Source organism: Pangasianodon hypophthalmus, chromosome 10, assembly GCF_027358585.1.
Source record: "Pangasianodon hypophthalmus isolate fPanHyp1 chromosome 10, fPanHyp1.pri, whole genome shotgun sequence".
Classification (NCBI taxonomy): Eukaryota; Metazoa; Chordata; class Actinopteri; order Siluriformes; family Pangasiidae; genus Pangasianodon; species Pangasianodon hypophthalmus.
In genome coordinates, this window is record NC_069719.1 from 13,329,306 (window position 1) to 13,348,639 (window position 19,334).

Genomic DNA, 19,334 nt, shown 5'->3' on the forward strand with positions numbered 1-19,334 from the left:
ATCATATGCATTACTGATGTCATTTCCCACTGGCCAGTTAAAGATTTGCCATAAGCAGCCTGCATACCTTAGAGGCTTTGGTGTGGTCCAGGTACCAAAACTTGACATGTCTATTCCCTGCTGTGACAAAGTAGGAGCTGTCATCTGAAAACGACACGGCCGTCACTTTACTGGAGACTTTGTTGGCAGCCACCAATACATTTTTCTGGAAGGAGAACAAAAAAAAATAAACATGGCAGGGACCATTTCAAATGATGGGTCTCATTTGGACAAAACTACTGATCTGTGGTGCTTAAACTTATATGAGAGCTGACAATGCTGTGCACACCTTCCAGGCCCAGACGTTGACAATCATGTCATGCTGGTAACCCACACTGACGATGTACTTGCTGTTGGGGGAGAAAGCTACGCAGGCCACGCCGTACTTATGCTCCTGTAGCTCTGCCACCTGAGTTCTCGCCACCACATCCCACACACGCACTGCTGGCATATGACCACTCTACGAGAGAGAGAGAGAGAGAGAGAGAGAGAGAGAGAGAGAGTAATAACCAGTGATTTAAGCTGCATATCTATATCATGTCCCCTATTTAGCAGTGATGTGATAGCTTTTTATTTGTTCTCTTCATGCTTGGAGACTATTTACAGCCCAACTGAAAAAAAAAAAACTGAAATATGAACCTCATTCTTATGAATATCATATAAAACACACAGAAAAAAAAAAAAGAAAGAAAAAGAAATAGAAAGGCAATTTCAATTGAGGCCTTATTTATGCCAATATATCTATACTGATAATTTGTACCTTTCTTTACTACTTGAACTGATAGGTAAACAGTCAGCTGAATTGGGATTATACAAGTTATGCAACCCAATTAGAAATAGATCACAAAAAGTAAACACCCGGGGTCATGAGAGGATTTACTGCATGAGTTTGCTGATCTAGAAAATTCTACTTTAATACAGTCAGAGCAGTCCAAATGCATTTCCTAGTTAACACTAGGAGAACCACACACAGAGGCTACACTCAGAGGGAGAAAGTTGTTTATGTGAGGGCCAACCACAGCAGCCAAACACATGCTGAGACTCTTCTGCAGCTTTTGCACTCCTCTCACCCCTAGCAAAGCTTTTCACACACCCTACCCTCTCCTTCTCCCAGGCTCAATTTCATTCTCATTGCCTTGCTCCCTCTTTCTCTCGTCTTGCTCACTATTTCACCATCTTTCTCTTTTTTCTCTACTTCTCTCTCTCTCCCCCCTCTCTGCTTTCACCTCCTTCTGACAGCAAACACAGTCTATGCGTAGGCTGGCACTGTGCCGCCTGTTACCACGGCAACCAGTAAGCACACACACTCATAGTTTTCACACACGCGCTCAAGCCACAGGCTCCTACTAAGCCTGAAGTGCTCCATACATGTGCCAGACTCGCACTGAAGCCTCTGTATTGGAATTGTGACAACTATGTGAGTTCTATCAGTTAACTACAACAAAGAGTTAAACTTAAATCAATAATGTCTATATATGTTTGCCTGAAATATTATCTTTCCTGGCTTGAACATGCGCTTGGTTTTTGAGAAAATAACATTCCTGGGTGTGTTCTGTTTGTCTGAGGTGGAGATGGCACAAAGATTTGGAGGTGGTGATCTAAACATGTAAAGAATGCCTTAACATACAGCAAATACCTTTTATCTTTTATTATAAACTGCACAGCATCACATACTGCAGAAGCTGAAGGGTGCAAAGAGACCTCTGCATTGTTTTGTATGAAGGACTCATTTATTCATTTATTATCTCTTTAATGTAGGGAGCCTTATCCAACAGATCAAGAGTGTATGGCTGCTTTATAGTATCTTATTTTTTTATGGGCCTTGATGTGGCAGAGAAAAAAAAACCCTCACCTCTCCTGTGACCACATATTTGCCATCTGGTGAGAAAGCTAGAGTGGTGATTGTTTTCCTGAGGTGAAAGAAAGGAAAGAGAAGTATTTCAGTTATCATGCTGAAGTGAATACTTCCTGTCTGCTTAAAAGGCTTCCTGTCTGGTTGGTTAGTGCTCATTCTAACAAAGGACATGACTCATATCATAATCAATCTCATGGATATAGCTTCAGACAGAAGCACTGATTCAGACAGTTAGAGCCACTTTTTTATTTATTAATCAAATAAAGTAAAGCTTGTAATGATCAATATACAATTCTGTGTGCTTTTTGTATATGAAGTTTTACACAGCTTTAAGGAAATGCCCTTGGAGAACTCCTAAGTGTCTAAAGCATGTGATAATGATGCGGAATGAGAGGTCACATTCCTGAAGCATTGGCCATCACTAAACCACACTCTGAATCACTAAGACTCAACTGAATCATTCTTGATTATGCTAAGTGACTTCCTATCTCAGAGGGGCAAGAAAAAAAAAACAGAAATATGCATACTTGGGAATATGTTGTAATTTATTCTGTAGCCAACAAGTGAAAAATTATACTCATTATTGTGCTATCTGTATGGTTTCAGTTCCAAATAGATACAGATAAGTTATTATCCTGTGTCTTTGGAGTCTAGCCAAGGGCATCTGTAATATGAGTACCATTTGTACTGTAATAATCAAAGAACATGAATGTACTCTAACAACTGATGTAAAACAGGACCCTCATTTATTCTTTCCTTTTGTTCAGTTCAAATAAATCCAATTTAACCTGCCCTGCACATTCTATGACAGAGTTTCAAAGCAGGCTTTATAGCATATTAGCTAGGAATTGAGCCAAGGGTGTGTGCCGACGCTGTGATAGGCAGCTGCGACTGGGAGCCCTACCTGGAGTTGTTGAGAATATGATACTGTTTGTTCTTCTTGGGGTTTAGGAGCACCACCACACACCTAACAGTACAGAAAGAAAAACAAAACAGAGAGAAAAGAAACACTCATTAACACAAGTCTGTCAGTACCATGCACATGTTAACTAGTACAATATAAACAAACTGTTACTTTAGGTACATTCTGTATTGTGTCGTGTTTTTCTTTGTGCATCTGCTTCCTTTTTTCATTTCGTTCATCTTGCAAAAAAGAAAAAAAAAGTGAAAGCCTTTTCAAAGGGCTGCAGATGAACACTGCCCATTATTCCTTTACATGTCATCATGGTTGAAAAGTTCTGTAAAACTGTTGGTAACAAAAAAGCAGAAATATAACCGTTTGCTCTGCGGAAACAGCTGAGAAAACCAATTACAGATTATTCACAGATAGCACTCTGACATAATCTAACAATAATATAAATTAAATCTATAAAATCTGTAAATAATATAATCCAATCTGTTATTAATCTTCATTAGCCTACTCCCTACCAGTCTGTAACCAGAAACAAAGCCCAACAGTGATTAAACCAGGAACAATCAGGAGTGAGAGGCGGTCAGAAATGTGTGTGTGCTTGGCTTTGAAAGTGGGTTAGGTGGGCCACATGTTTCTCTCTCCTGATTTTGTTATGCTCACCAGCCCCTGTATTATGTGGAACACTCCATCCATCCATTTTCCGTACCGCTTATACACGGTTGGGGGAAAGCTAGAGCCTATCCCATGGAACTCAGGGCACAAAGCAGGGGACAATCTAGACGGGGTGCCAACCCATTGCAGGGCACAATCGCACACACATTCACACAATAAGCCTACAACGCATGTCTTTAGACTGGGGGAGGAAACTGGAGTACCCAGAAAAAAGCCCCGAAGCATGGGGAGAACATGCAAACTCCATGCAGCCACCAAGCTACTGTGGCATGTGGAACACTCTTAAAGGCTTTTCACACTGCTCCTAACCCCGGGTTATCGGCGTTCTAAACCCCGCTTTTAACCCACAGGTAGAGGAACGTTTCACACTTGTAATTTAGAAGCAGGGTTAGCACCGCCTTTTACCCGGGGTTATGAAACTCTGCTCTGAAGCATCCCGCACTGCGGTGCCAAACGTGTACAGTATGAAACGATGCGGTGTGAGAATGTTTTGGCTAAATGCTTAGCAACAGACACGCAATCAGAAATTTTTTCTCACCGATCTGAAAGTGCGAGACAAGCCATTATTTAATCCGGTCACGTGCTGTATTTATCCAACTGACACTGCAAATATGCAAATAAGAACATTAACCCAGGTTTTGGGAATGTACAGTGTGAAATGTCAGATTATGAACATCCAGGATTAATTGTTAACCCCAGGTATAGTATGAGGAATGGGAAACGTGAAACAAGATAACCTAGGATTCCATTTACCCGGGGTTTAGAATGATCCAGGGTTAAGAATTTCAAGTGTGAAACCCCCCCCCCCCCCTTTTTTTTTTTAAAAAGAAAAAGACTTTTCTATTATGAAGCCTGTAGGAATATCAATACTGCAAGGTTTGCTGTTGATAAAAATAATACACCTGAGAATCAGTCGTACTTGTTAAATCAGTAATAAGCCATGTCCACTCACACAGACACATGGACAAGCTCTGATCAGCAGTGTAGCTGCTTGACTCAAGCCTCAGGTCTTCTCTGCTGGCCAACTTGGTAGGTCAAATTTATATAAGTAACTGAGTAAGATACAGACAATCTGTGGCTGAATGTCAGATAGGTACTTGACAATGGTACCACTTAGAAAAATGTGTTTCTGCTAAAGGCACTACAGCATCACCAGAGCATAACAGGAAAAGGGCTTTAATCCATCATCATGCTTTCCTGTCACACAGCACCAGTGTATACAGCTGCGTGTCAGCTGTGGAAAAATTGTGGGTCACTAAAGTCACTCCTAAACAGCAGAGAAGACAGACACGACTCATTTTCCCAAAATCATGCAGTTGGACACTTCTCTGCATGCTACAGAAGTTATTTGAGAGGACAAAGAGGCAAAGGGAAAGCGATTCCATTGATAACTAATGCACTTAATGGATTTTAAGGGCTATTTATACAGAGCTTGTGATAGGATTTACAGGGCTCAGACAGAGATGTGCTTACACACACAGACAAGAGTGTGAGTAGAGAGATTTCATCTTGCATCAGATACACTCATATGTGAACCAGACATCAGTCAGCACAGTAACACTGCCACAGGGCGGGTACTTCTTAAGGGAACCGCCTAACCTTTTTTTAACCAGTTCCAGTTCCCTCAGCTCCAGACCCGCAGCATTTCGGTGCTGGAACCAAACCAATTTTGGCAACATATATGCACACGTGTAACACACGCAAGTGCAGAGACATAAGCAATGTGAAAGTACCTTGTTTTACACAGTATCTGACTCAGAGGAACAAAGAACAATGCAGAATAACAACAAAGGAAGAAAGAATACAGCTTTGGTGCATGTTTTCATTCATACAGTGAAGCTGTTAAACATATGGCTGGCTATGCAAGTTCAGAAAGCTGCTACAGCACTACAATTTTTAACTTACTGAACAACCAATTAACAGCTTTAACATTCAAGATGATTCAAGGAGACACTTGGACAAAAAAAAAAAAAAAAAAACACTAAATTAACTGGAACAAACGAAAAAGAAATCCATATCTATAAGAGGAAGGAAACGGAAAACTATCTACCGGTCAGCTCAAATGTTGGCCAGCATCTGCTGTTTTTCCTGGCATTTTTTTGGCCATGGAGATAGAAACTTTGCAGATTAAGCAATCTTTCATAAAATAAATTATTTTCTACTGTTCATGCATAATTTAGACTACAAGAGAATTTTATGTGAGGATGTCCAAAAAATGGTTTTGGTCTGTGAAACCCAGTGTACATTTCTATCAAATGGCCAAAAGTTAAATTTTTCTGCTTATTACCTGTATCCATACCTTTACGCTAAAATGATGGGTCAATCTTTTTTCTCAATCAGAATCAATTTACTGTCTAAAAAGGTCTTAGCTATCATCAGTAACAAAGCATCTGCCTGCAACAGAACACGTAGCTTAGCAGCCCCAGTTAAACCAAACAACCTGAATAACCAAGATAAAAACAACCCTACTGACTAATGCTGCAAATCTTTTGTTGATAATTACAATTCTGGCAAGTCACTCGTGCCTTTATGAAAAACTAAGCCAGTCACTTGTTGCTAATAAAATTCAAAACATTTAACAAACAGAAGGTACGACATTCAGTAATGCACATTATAAAACTGAAGAAAAAAAAACTGCAATCACCTAACAACCTTCCACATTTTAAAAAAAAAAAAAAAAAAAAAAAAAAAAAAAAAATACATTTGACTTGATACACACACATAGCAATATCTTCACCATGGGCCAACACCAATACTGATCATATAATAACTATAATAATGTGATTAACTTACAAGAATAATGTGTAAATAGCAATGACTGAGGTTACTTCTAAAACAATTCTACCCTGCCAAAACAAACCAGCAAAGATAGACAAAGCCTGTTTATTTAAAAAAAAAAAAAAAAAAAAAACTTAAGTGTGAAAAATCATCCAGTGACCTCTCTTTTACACCTTTACAGAATTAAAAATTTCAACTCCATTATCTCAAAGAATTCTAGCCTCACACAAACATGCCTGGATTATTGATATTCACTATAAAGGGTTTACTTTTTCTTTACATACTATTACACACAGGCTTTGTCAATCTCTGCTTTTGTTTATGCAACAGGGGTGGGTGATATGACAACAGTATCATATGATTTTCGAAGGCATTTCTATGATACATGATATGTATCACAATATACAGGTTTGCTCACAACATTCCAGCCATACAGTAGTGTTGCATTTAAAAACCTGTCTAAGTTACTTTGTTTCCCATTTTCCTTCCCAGTTTGTCCAACTCCCAATTCCCACCCACTAGTTAGCCTTCCCCCATCATATAACAGCTAACAACCAGGGAGGATGAAGGCTGACACATGCTTCCTCCAAGAAAAGTGAAGCTGCCAACTGCAGCTTTTTCAGACGGCTGCTCATTATGCATCACATGGCAATTTAACATTATCTGCCCTCTTCTGCATACACCCTTTATTGGCTGGTGTCACTGTGATTGACAAGGGAGAGAAGGTATGCCATCCGCCCCACCCACAGAGCAAGGTCAAATTTGCTCCCTTGGCTCGGCCACTAACAAGTCTGCACCTTCTTGTTACTAATTTGTATGCCAGAAACACCCTTAAAATATACCTCAAAAATAAAGGAAGCTATTGATGAAATTAAACTATTTCAGGCATTTGACCTTGCTGTGACCTTGACCCTGTATCGGTCAATTCCAGAATCTAATCAGTTATTCTGTTGGTTACAATGATGATTCCATATAAATCATACAAACATTCAACCACTCGTTCTTGAGATATCACACAAACAGGAATCTTGGAGGACGAACACTAACACTGAAACACACATTTAACACTGAAAATGATTTTCAAAGATTAAGCAACTTAGAGAAGTGCTTTGGTTCTGAAACTGACTAACATTATAAATGCTTAAAGATACTTCAAGTACTTTGTATTGTTGTGCCTTCAGCTGTCTGCATAAGCCAAATGATTAAATGCAAATGTAAATGATAGGATACAGATGGAGTAGCCTCACTGTATTTGATATCCCTGGGAACATAAACTTGGTGTTAAATATCCAGTAAATTTAACATGTCAAACTGGAGTGGAAAAACTGGTTATTTTTCTAGATATATTTCTACCTGCCAGGTACAACTATGTCCTGAGAGAGACAATCTCACACAGAGTTGAGCAGCTGTCATATGGATGTCAGCGCAAGAAAACCAAAATTCCTAAATACTTAATGTTTCATGACAGTGCAAGAGGAAGCACATTTATATTGAGAGGGGGGAAGAAAAAAAAAAAAAAAAACGCATAGGTTGCTGAACATGAGCTGCCATGTGCTGAACTCTGCATGGCCATGTGTATCATGTCTGCCTACTGTCAGAGACATGCTGATCCAGCTCATTATCCCACATGGTCAGAGCCCTAATCAGCTCAATCAAGTGTTGCACTGCTTGGATACTCAAGGGATACTTGCAGATAGTACAGCTGTCATAGACCATAAATAAGTTAGAATTTTGGGCTGTTAACATGAAATCTCAAAAATTACATTACACATACTGTGATAGGTGAAACAGAAGTGAAATCAGTGAGTTTGTCTGTCTGCACCATTACAGGTCAAAAGGCAGGTGAGTTGTGATTGTGCAACTAGCCATGTTAATCATTGAATAAAATAAGACTTACGACTGCAGGCTAATTAGCAGTTTAAGAGAATTACTGCATGTAATAGCTGCGAGTATGATGATATAATGCACTGTGTCCCACAAGAAACCAATAAACCTCTGATGCAATTTGGAGGAGAACAAAGCACTGAGTCTGAGTCTCTGGATGACATTACATAAAAGACATTTCATCTACACATAATCCAGTTAAAGGGTTTTAAAGGAAATATCCATCCTGAATAACTTGCATATCAGTATTTATAATCAATTGGTGATCCTCAGTAGTGCAAAAAAAATTAAAAATTATGATTAAATTCTGAGTTGACTCTTTTTAGTTTAAACTTCTTTCATCAAGAGTGCTTGTGGATCTACAGTGAAATTCTTGTGCTACGGTAGCAGACTCCTACCCAGACACAGTGCAAAATTGATAAATGAACTCTTACATAGTACAAAAAATAGCAAACTGTAAACACTGAACACAGAGAAAAGATTATTAATGTGCTGTAAGCCAGTAACTATAAACATTGTATGCAGTCAGTGTGACATAGTGGGAGATATTACACATACAGTACTCAAATATTAATGTATTCTGAGCAAGTAAAAATAATAATAAACTAATAACATTGTATGTAGTCAAAAAAGTGACATTTTTTCACTTTAGTTAATGGTTTCCTACATTACCCCTAATAACGTTTGACAGTGGCTACAGTGAGAATTCATCTCTACCTAAAGAGAGCAATGCAACAGCTCTTTAGTCTGTCATGCTCTCTCACCTCCTCATACTTTTAATACTTTGCCTTAAACATAGTGTTTCAAAGCTTCAATTTTCATGCTAATACCACTGTCCTTGATCAATTTCAATCATCAATCATGATCAATGATCATCTCTAATTAGCCGAGCCATGTGTCTGCAAATAAATCTCAACGCAACTGCATTGCATAGCTGCATTTCATTCTGGAACTTCGACTCCAAAATGTGATGTTCCACTCATTAAAAGAAAGTAAGCTCTTGTTCTTGTTAGGCACACACAGCAAAAGCTGACTGTTGCCCCTTATGTTTGATATCGCTGACAGATTTTGTCCTTTTGAATGGCACTGTAACTGCTCACGGGAATAATGTAAATACAGCCCCAACCAACAAATTAGCACCAAGAACTGCCAAGTACATCACAAAAAAAATTCAAAATAAACATATTTAATGTGTTTCCTTTAACCTCAGTCAGCCCTGAGACCTCAGGGCCTGTTGAGTCTGACCAAGGCCTTAAGGAGATGGATAAGGTGTACTGGGAGTAGGGACAGCCATAAACAACATTTAGATTTCAAGCAGGGACAGTACACCCTCAGTACCATACGGCTTATGCACAGTCAATGTTAAAAAAAAGTCAATGTGGTTAATTAGCCATTACATTTCTGCCCATGAGAAATGTAATGACTATCCATGAGAATGAAGAAGAGGGGTAAATAGTTTTATCCATGAGCAATATCTTTTTGGATGAGCAAGGGAGAGTTAAAAGGGTGAAGTAAAAGTGGTTTACATGGCGTGATAGCCACTGCCTTGCTCCATCTGGTAAGTTGGATAAACCAGAGAGACAGGTGGTCAAACTTCACACACACACACACACACACACACACACACACACACACACACACACACACACTGATCCAGGTTCCCTGTCAGCGTATCGGTTTCCAACTCAGAGCCCAACCCCCTGATGCTCCTGTGTTAGCAAGGATCCGCCACTGATCCTGGACTCCCACAGCCCGAGCAGACTGAGCCCAGCTCTCCAATCCCCCAGCTTCAGATCACAGCTGCCAGGAGAGAACACTTTAGCACAAGGACTGTGAATCGTGGCACTGTATTCTGCCTTTAATACTCACACTGGGACCAGTTTATATGGCATGAGTTTCTGAGCAAAGCGGGGGAATGAAATAATCTCTTTTAAAGTGCCAGAATTTTCCACACAATATCTAATTCAGTTTGTGCTGCTATGCTTAGAGAGATTACTAATATAGGATTAATAGTCCCAAGTGCTGCAATGCAGCACAGATGCAGACTACACAGTGGAAAACAGCACTACACACACACACACACACACACACGCACACACACAATCTCTTTATTCTGATTCAAAAACTGGGTAATTATGGCCTTTTGATTTCATTATTCTATCCCTTCCAGCTTCTCTTCCTCTCTGTTTTCCAATCCTCTTTTCTCCCTCTCCAAGTCACTTAACTGTTCAGCTCTACTGACCCATTTTTTTGCTGAGAGACAGAGAGCGTCTGACCCACATGTTCATGCATGGCTGACATTACTGCCCATGATCTATAAACCTATACAGCAACATGCTGCTTCTAAGCATGCTCATTATTTTCATCATCCGTCTCAAAGGTTATTCTATTCAAAGGTATGTGTTTAGAAAAAGGTTCTTCCTTAAAATAAAATTCATAAAACAAAATTACAATCAGCTACAGCATATATTCATAACACTACAAATGTTTCTGTAGTTGATGAAACTACTGCAGGATTCTGAACAGGCTGATAAGAATAAAGAAACACAAAGCTGTCAAAACAGTCACTGAATACATTGTCAACAAAGCAACACTGCTAAAAGCTGATGACTCCCTTTGCATCAGTATGTAGAGAAATAAAAGAGAGAAGTGGCATTTGTCACAGAGCAGGGTGTAAATTCTTTCTGTTTCATTTCTCTTGGTCATGCAGATGACTGAACTCCTGTACATTACACTATGTTGGCATTAGTTTAGCACTTACACAACAGTGCAAACAATTCCTAATGTAGCGTGTTTGAAATATGCAAAAATTATATGGTCATTTTCCTCCTGGTCTCATGCTGTAGAATGAGATTTACTGAATTTGATCAGCAATAACACACAGACTATGAAACACGAAAAAAAAAAAAAAAGTCCAACTACGATAGCTTAATAATAAGTCCTTAAATCTGCAACAGCAGCACATTATGCATATGATGCAACAACCACAGTGCCTATGACTGAAAAGGCAAGTCAAACTAAACGAGAGCACTCTTGACCAACCAAGTACTCAACATCTTTTCATTTAGGTGCACTTCATTAAGAAAAGGGCACCTCCCAAAGAGTGCTTCAAGTTTAATCAACAAAGAAGGACTCAAATGGAATTAGCTGCTCCTTCTGAAGTAAATGAACACTCAGTTTCCACTACTGAATACAAGTGAATTATCAGTCAATTCATTGTAGACCATTTGTCTGTACTTTGAACTTCAGCATTCACATGGACAGAATGTAAAATGTGTATCAGTTATCTGAAAACACGCAACAACATGCTCATTTGGGGAGCTATAAACTGTCATTTATATAACTGTGCAATCCATGTCTGAAAAACTCATGGGTGTGAGTGAAGTGGCATTTGACTGGTTTTGTCTGAGGAGTAACACACACAAACACTTGACTGGCATTTAAATCCCACCCACTGTACTACAGGTGATCTTGTCAAAAGTACATCAGAGACAATAAGACCTCCTAAAAGTCATTTGGTCAATGAAAGCAACCCAGCTGTCTAGCCCAAATTCAGTGGTTGTCTGTTATCTTTCTGTGTGCTATACCTGGAAACAGGGCTGAGGGTTCAGCAAGGTTTTAGTCACCAAGTCAAAAGATGAAGGCAGTCAGAATGCATTCATAGCAACTATGTGTGATAAATGTCACGACAAATTGCAACACATTAAGTCATGGCAAAGTGTGATGGTAGAGCTCAGAGACAGAGGACACTGAACGCAGTAGGCAGCAAAGCTTTTACAAACCTTGAAATCTTTTGCACTGAGAATCATTCACTGTAACTTTCACTAGGAGAACAGACTTGGCATAACAGCTGCTGGGTCTCATCTGATTGCCCTATGTGCACACTTCACTGTGCTCCGCACTATATTCAGAGCAGTCCATGGTCAGTTGTCTGCAACAACTGGTAACTTGGCTTAATCAGCAAACTGCAGACTTAAGACATCCCCTGAGAAAGCTGTTATATACCTTGATAAGAAGAGTTCCACCTATTATATTGTACAACTATTCATCTTGAAAGTATTTTACACTTGAAGCACACTCTGAATGGTGGGGTGGGATGAAAGATAAAGGTAGTGAACATTTTTGTAGGGCATTTGCTTGACTTAATCAGTCTTGACTTGACTTAAGTTCAACAGACCATTTCAGTACTAGTAATGTGTATGTATTCATTATGTTCAAGACATGGCTGCTGTTTAGTAAAGGCAAGAAAATGTACAGCAACGAAAGAATGTTTTCATAGAGTGTGAGCACTAAAATCTCTCACTGTGGTGGCTGAGAGGAGGCTCTCAACCCCCACATTCATGACCAGAATTCCAAAACTATTACCAACACACTCTATCCTAATCCATTTCTCGTTAAACACCATGAAGTATACATTATTAGTATCCATCTTAAATTCAGGGTCTGCCATCAATCCCAAAAATTTCAAAGATTTTTTTTGCCCATAACCAAACTGAAGGCCACCATGCTCCATTACAGCCATGTAGAAATATATCTGAACATTAACTGCGTTTCAGTGCAAGACTAAAACATGAACTTGCACATTTTATGCAAAGATCTGCTTCTGTGGAGTGTTGTACACACATACTGTTGAAAACACAGGAACATCCTGTTGATGCCTTTGGATAAACCACAGCATGATTGCCAATAGGTAATTGGGTACAGGGGAAGGTCTGTGTGTACTGCAGACCCATACTCTGTGTGCAACTCAGAGAATACAACTGTCCTTCCTAACTCAGCTTTTTGCGTTTCCTGTTTGTACACCACCTAATTTCTGTGCATGCTTACACAGCTGTTATCAGATTGCTGGCAGATGAATTTCTAGCTGTGTTTTCACACTCTGACTCTCTTTTCTAAGAATCCCATACAGCACAGAAGGTCATTTTTGTACTGTTGAGTGTGCTCAATGAAATGTTTTTAAAAAAAAAAATCAACATTTCAAGTCAACAATTCAATAAAACAATCAATAAAATTCATTGAAACTATCAGGTCAATGACTGTCTCTATACCTGAAAATTGATAAGAGAATGACAGCTATTCCTGTAGATAAGAGCTGGGCTCGCTCTTGTATAGCAACAATTTTTGCTATGCAGTTTTTCTTGTGTTACTCACCCTGCAGGATAGGCTACCAAACCTGAGTGAGGATCACAGGCCAAGGCACGGTTTCCTGCAGCAGTAATTCCCAAAACCTTTTCAAGAGTCACCTGCGAAATGACAAGAAAAAGATGAACAGTCTAATATATGCGTTGCTACGTTGCTACCACTTCTAGGTGAAAAAGAAAGCTTAGGAAGAGCAGTCTGGGTATGAAAGGGTGTAATCTGTCTGTGTGCCAGATGCATGATAAACGGCAATGTGCCTCAAATTTACAGGACTTCAGACAAGCTCCTGTACAATACCGGTTCTGTAGAACAAACAGTTCAAAAGCTTAGCCAGACCAGGACTGTTCCACCAATAACTAACACTCCAAAACAATGCTGTCGTTTGAAATGGAAATCATGAGTTAAGAATTTCCATTGCAGTGCAAATTCAAATTTAGAAGCAAACAGTTATACTCTGAACACTTGTAACAAGCAAACATTATTATTCTTTGAAGCATATATAAAAAATCAACGTATCAGTATCTGATACTATACAATGAACACTAGGAAACGCAAACATAAAACACAATAAGAAGCACTTACATCAGGTCCTGTAGCTTTAAACAGTCTCTTTGCAAGAAACATTTCAGTGCAACCACATTAAACACAAGGTTTATTTTAACAATATTCTTTCTCCAACTTTTAAAAGACTAGTGGGTACAAATCACACCAATGTCCTCTTTCCAACAAAAATCCAAGATCCATCAAACCCATGCATATGAATTCTTTAAAGACTGAGGGGAAATGTGTGTGTTTGGTTACTATAACCCTGCCCTCTAACACGCATCAGTCAGTCCCTTTTCTGCTGTATCTGTCCATCAGGGGTCATCACATGACAGACTGTAATCAGTACTTTTTCTTCATTCTTATAATACTCTTATACAATAGCACATGTGAATAAGGAATTTACTGATGTCAAGCTTACTCAAACCTGAAGCGCTTATCATTTCAGGCTCCACATTCCAAAATAAATAGCACAGGTATAAACTTCTGCATAATTAAACAGCTAGAGCCATATTGTGAAAATGTGAACAATCTATTTTCCCCACTTATTAAATCCCACAGTTGTGTGCACAAATATAAATGACTAGTGATGCTGAAACAGTCAGACACTGGCATGTTTATATGCAAACATTTATGTCAATATGAATGAATGAATGAATGAATGAATGAATGAATGAATGATCTCCAGCATAGTGAGAAGCTTGTGACAACACCTTGCTTGGGTTTTAAACAAGGTCAGTTTTAGTAAAACAGAATGTGTTTCTAAAATTCTCCTTCTTATTAGTAGTTGGATTCCTCCACTGGCCCACCATGTACTCGTCTTTTTAATTTTTTTTTTAATATCTATAAAACGAACTTAGTTTCCTCACAGGATAATTTGTTGCATCAATCGTGTTGGTCAGTGATGATTCAGATTGTGAAACTAATCAGACTGAAAAGTTTTTTGTTTTGTTTAACAGATTATCCACCTCATTCAACCAGATAGAAATTTGCCTCAAACTATTTGCTGTATTCTGATTTACATGTTTATGTTTTTCACTGGTCTATCGGTCACATTATTAACAGTTTATTTGGCTGTATGTAAATGTTGCATGCCATCCATGGAGTTTACAAATATATATACTGTATATTATTTTACTAAATATAAAAGTAAGATATTCATTTACGTTACCCAAGAAATAACACCCAATGAAGTGTCCTGATATCAGAAAACCATTGATGAGTCGCCAAAGGCCAGGCACATTATTTTCTGATATTAGGAGACTTAGGCGGCTATTATCTCACTTATACCATGAGCACATTTAAATTTAGTAATTTGTCAGACACTTTTATCCTCAACAGCTTACAAAACAGCTGAAGGTGCAAAAGTACAAAACACTTAGAGAATCAGTATGGAGTACAGAATCTGTAGTTAGTACAGGTGCTAGAGTGGTCTAGTAACAAAAAGGACAATGTCAGTCTTATATGGGGACCAAAATAAGTGCATAAACAATAAATACAAAAACACGAAGACTTTTATTCTTCTTTTTTCTTTAAACCTTTTACCATTGATTACCAGTATATGACTGCTGCTATGGTTATTTCCATAAGTCTATCTCTGCCAGAGGCTTTAATAAGCAGAATGCTAATGAAAAGTATATTCAGGTTTTTGCCAGTGAATTATCTCTGTCAGCATCATGACAGAGACAGGAGACTTTTTACCTGCAGGTCAAAGGTGATGTGGTGGGGAAGGTGTGTCTTTCATCTCTAAACAACATAAAACTTATTTAATTTGTTTGTCTTAATGTCATTTACATTTGTACAGAATTACTAAATGTGAGAACAAGGCTGAATATAGGTCACGTGTTCCCCAGCCCTGGTCCTGGATCACCACCTGTCCTGAACATTTTCCTTGCTCTAACACACCCATTTAAACTCAGAAAGGCCTGTTAACTAGCTGAGAATGTTTGGAGCAGGAAAACACTAAAATGTGCAGGACAGGGACTACTCCAGGACCAGGGTTGGGTACATGTGATAAATTTAAGAGCTAAAGATTTGGATTTAAATAGGAAATTTCATGAAAAACTTTCTCAGCTCATATATGGCAGAACAAAGGAGCCATCTCCAGCCAAAGGGTCAACAAAAACTTTACAGCTGGGAGGAGCAACCTTGCTTTTGAAGTTGCACAACACAAAGCCTCAGGACACTAAACACCATCTTGGTTTGCAAACCACTGCGGTGTACAAGTACATGTACGTGCGCACACGTTCCCTTTGTCTGGTCTTGTATCTTCAAGATCCTGTAGGCAGGAACTGAACATCGTCTTTTCCTAATAACTCAAGTGTACCTCAAGAGTCTTCTGCATACTACAGAAATTGTAAGCTATAAACATTTCATAAACAGGACGCATTAATCAAACTGCGCTGACTGACTTAATGGAGTCATTAGAGGCTTACACATATGTTTGAATTTGGATTGAGCAAAACCACATTCGACACACACACACACACACACACACACAGTGAAACTACAGTCACGCAAGTCTTCTTAATATAATCTAATCAGATACACTGGTCATTACAAGTTGCTGCAGTTTGCAAAGAGTATAATAATATGCTGCAGGAGTCAAAATCTGAACAAATGTTTCTGCACAGCTTAACAGCATGAACAATCCTCAAGTCCCAGGACCCCACTGGCTTGAAGAGGAAAGTACAGTGAGCATTTGTCTGCAGCAGTAAACAGTCAATCAGAAGGGAATGCAGCACTCAAGTTAGCTGCTGAAACACACTGCAAACTACACTTCAAGAGATATACCAGAAAATAATGGTAAATCAGTCACCAGGCATAAATCAAATGTAAATCATAAGCTACATTTGGAGAACTCATTGATATAAGAAGGGTATGTAGGTTAGATTTCTGCAGTCCTAATGTCCTTCATCAGGAGTTTAACATTACAATAGCTAATACATGGCTGTTACATTTTGGTGTTTAGTCTCCCCTGGTCTTAACAGAGAGGTGTAAATGAACCTGATAAAGCAAATAGAGTAAGCAATCATAAATGGAGGTTTATTAACTAATAGTAGAGCTTGTGGAATTCCCAAATAAAACACATTTATAAAGAGTTAAAGATTAGCACACACAGGGTTACCATCATGCACATGCTCCTTTGCTCCATCACAAATAATAGGCTAGAGGAGAAATTTAAAGGGCACCACTTTGTTTCCAGATCTGAAGCAGGCTCCATACCTTATCTCTCAGGTTTTCCTTGTTGTTCCTTGGTTTATTTCTCCGCAGTTTGATGGAAGGAGATCGGAGCAGGTTTTTAATCCGATTTTTAATGGTCGAGTTTTCCATCGTCATCTTGATCTCGTCTCCTGGAAATGTAACTGTCCAGCTACTTTAAGACCAAAGCCGTGAAGTATGGCTCTTTTCTAGCTTATTAATAAAAATAAACAAGTGCCCACGTTACATGGTGTGTTAAATCATCTCGGATGAGGTGTGCGGTGCTGTGCTGCTCCTCTGAGCTGCAGTCCTGCTCCTCTGCACTGAAGCTGCGTTTCTCCTCACTGCACTGGATGATGTGCTGAAATGGACCATGGCTCATTCGCATGCACTCAGCAGTTCCTCGCTCAGCTCGGAGGCTTGTCTCTGAGGAAAAAGCCTCTTCTCATCTCCCCTGCGCACAAACCTACAGCTGTAATATAAAAAGCAAACCGGCTCTGGCTCTGTCAGTGGAGGAGGAGCGACCGGTGTGGACTAATCACCGCTTTATCTGAGGCGCTTTCGTTGTTTTTAATCCGCTAGCTACAGAGAGGAAATGATAAAAACGCATCATATATAATAAGCAAAACTGTCCACTCTGAACTATGGCCTAGTGTTAGTGAAATAACGCTGAAAGCCAATGAGAACACTTGCTTTACACTCACCGGGTTTGTTTGTTTGTTTGTTTACTACAGGCTACAACGTCTCAGTGCTTTCTTATAGAAAATATGGACTTGTAAGTACGCCTTAAACGTACTCAAGTCAGCTAAAGAATTACCGACTGCCCCAGCATCCTATCCTGAACTGGTGTAACCTAACTTAAGCTTAGCGTCCTGTAGCTAGCTAGCTTCATAGCAACCACTAGCTTGGTTAATGCTGGATATATAACGAAGCCTACTTCTACAAACGGTCAGCTACATGCTAGTGCTGCTCTCGTTTGTTTAGACATTTACAGTTACTAGCTTAAATGTGTTATGTTAATCCTGGTCTATTGTAGGTCGCGGTTGCTGTCCAGGTTAGTTTAGCGGTAAGCTAGCTGGCTGAAATCAGTCCGTTTCCCACACAGCAGAGGATCAGAGCTGCAGCTTCATGGGCTTGAGACAGACGCCGCTTGTGCCACCGAGCGCCACCCCGCTTCAGCTCAGCGGCTCCACTGCGCTGTGTGCTGAGTCCCGCTGCTGACAGCCCTGCTTCATACGCATACTGCATGGCCACGCATACTCATTTCATCAAGGAGTCATGCACCAGGGCGGCTCTGTAGATTCACCGTGATCCGTGATGAATGATGCGTTATCCCATTCATAATAAATGTCATATGACTTATATGACTTTTTATGAATATTATTTTTATTATGAAATATTGGGGCACATCGGCGCTACTTGTGTGACTGTGGATGATGGTCACCACATAAATCATTAAAGCCGTACAGCAATCTAGAGGAAAATTAGACATTTATGTAACACAACACACTACATCCCTGAAAATAGCAACAAGTAGCAGCTTCCCCACAATTTGTACCAACAACCAAAATGAAATAAACTAAAATATAAGTGTGGAAGTGGTATAATTAACCAATTGAATGCCGTTTTATAATACACCACACTGATTTAATAAATAAATAAATAAATAAGTAAACGAGCGCCCTCTATAGGCACCATATCGTAGCTGGAAACATTTAAGGTGGAACATTTAAGGTCGAATATAGATAAAAAGCCAGCTTCAGTCTAATCTATGGCACCGATGATACCTGCTTTGTGAACACAGCTCTCACCCCATCATCAGTCACCAGCAGCCGGTTTAGAGAAAGAAAAAAATGGGTGTCCCAGGAAGAGGAAACTGGGAAAAGGCCCCAGCTTCCTCATGGCTAGTCAGTCTGCCCCTGGTGCAATTAAAGCTGTTTTCAGGGGATGGGGTGGCGTGTGCAATGCAAGTAGTCCTAAAAACTTGGGGCATAAATCCCCCCTAAAATTCATAACAGTTTACATCATTCATTTAGAGGTTCTGTGGACTGTTTTTCAGCATTTCAGTGATATAAACAAACTACACTCAAGTTCAGTTCTCAGTGCAGTCTACACAGCTATGCTACACCCCATCTGTATATCATCCAAACTGAAACAGAAATGCTGTATTACTAGGTGAGGGATCCACATCTGGACTATAAATGCTACAGTGAACAAAATCCTTTAAAAGGTCAAAATATAACTCCCAAGAACACTTAGACTTAAACTTGCCTGTTTATAATCAAGTGTAGTAGTGTCACTGATTGCTTG

General features: G+C 39.3%; 1 protein-coding gene across 6 annotated transcripts in view; it reads right to left on the reverse strand.

Moving 5' to 3' along the window:
* The window catches only part of mapkbp1 (mitogen-activated protein kinase binding protein 1), a 36,483-nt gene extending 18,232 nt beyond the window's left edge, over nt 1–18,251 (reverse strand). For 5 of the 6 annotated variants that reach the window (XM_026933866.3, XM_026933865.3, XM_034307947.2 and 2 more), the window contains exons 1-6: nt 17,049–18,251; nt 13,293–13,384; nt 2,799–2,861; nt 1,892–1,949; nt 329–499; nt 68–205 (exon numbers count right to left, since the gene is read on the reverse strand). In XM_026933866.3, the coding sequence (XP_026789667.3) occupies nt 68–205; nt 329–499; nt 1,892–1,949; nt 2,799–2,861; nt 13,293–13,384; nt 17,049–17,162 (636 nt within the window). In that variant the 5' untranslated portion in view covers nt 17,163–18,251. The remainder of the gene's footprint in view (nt 1–67; nt 206–328; nt 500–1,891; nt 1,950–2,798; nt 2,862–13,292; nt 13,385–17,048) is intronic. The other variant, XM_034307946.2, reaches the window with a different exon arrangement.
* Between the last annotated feature and the right edge of the window lie 1,083 nt (nt 18,252–19,334).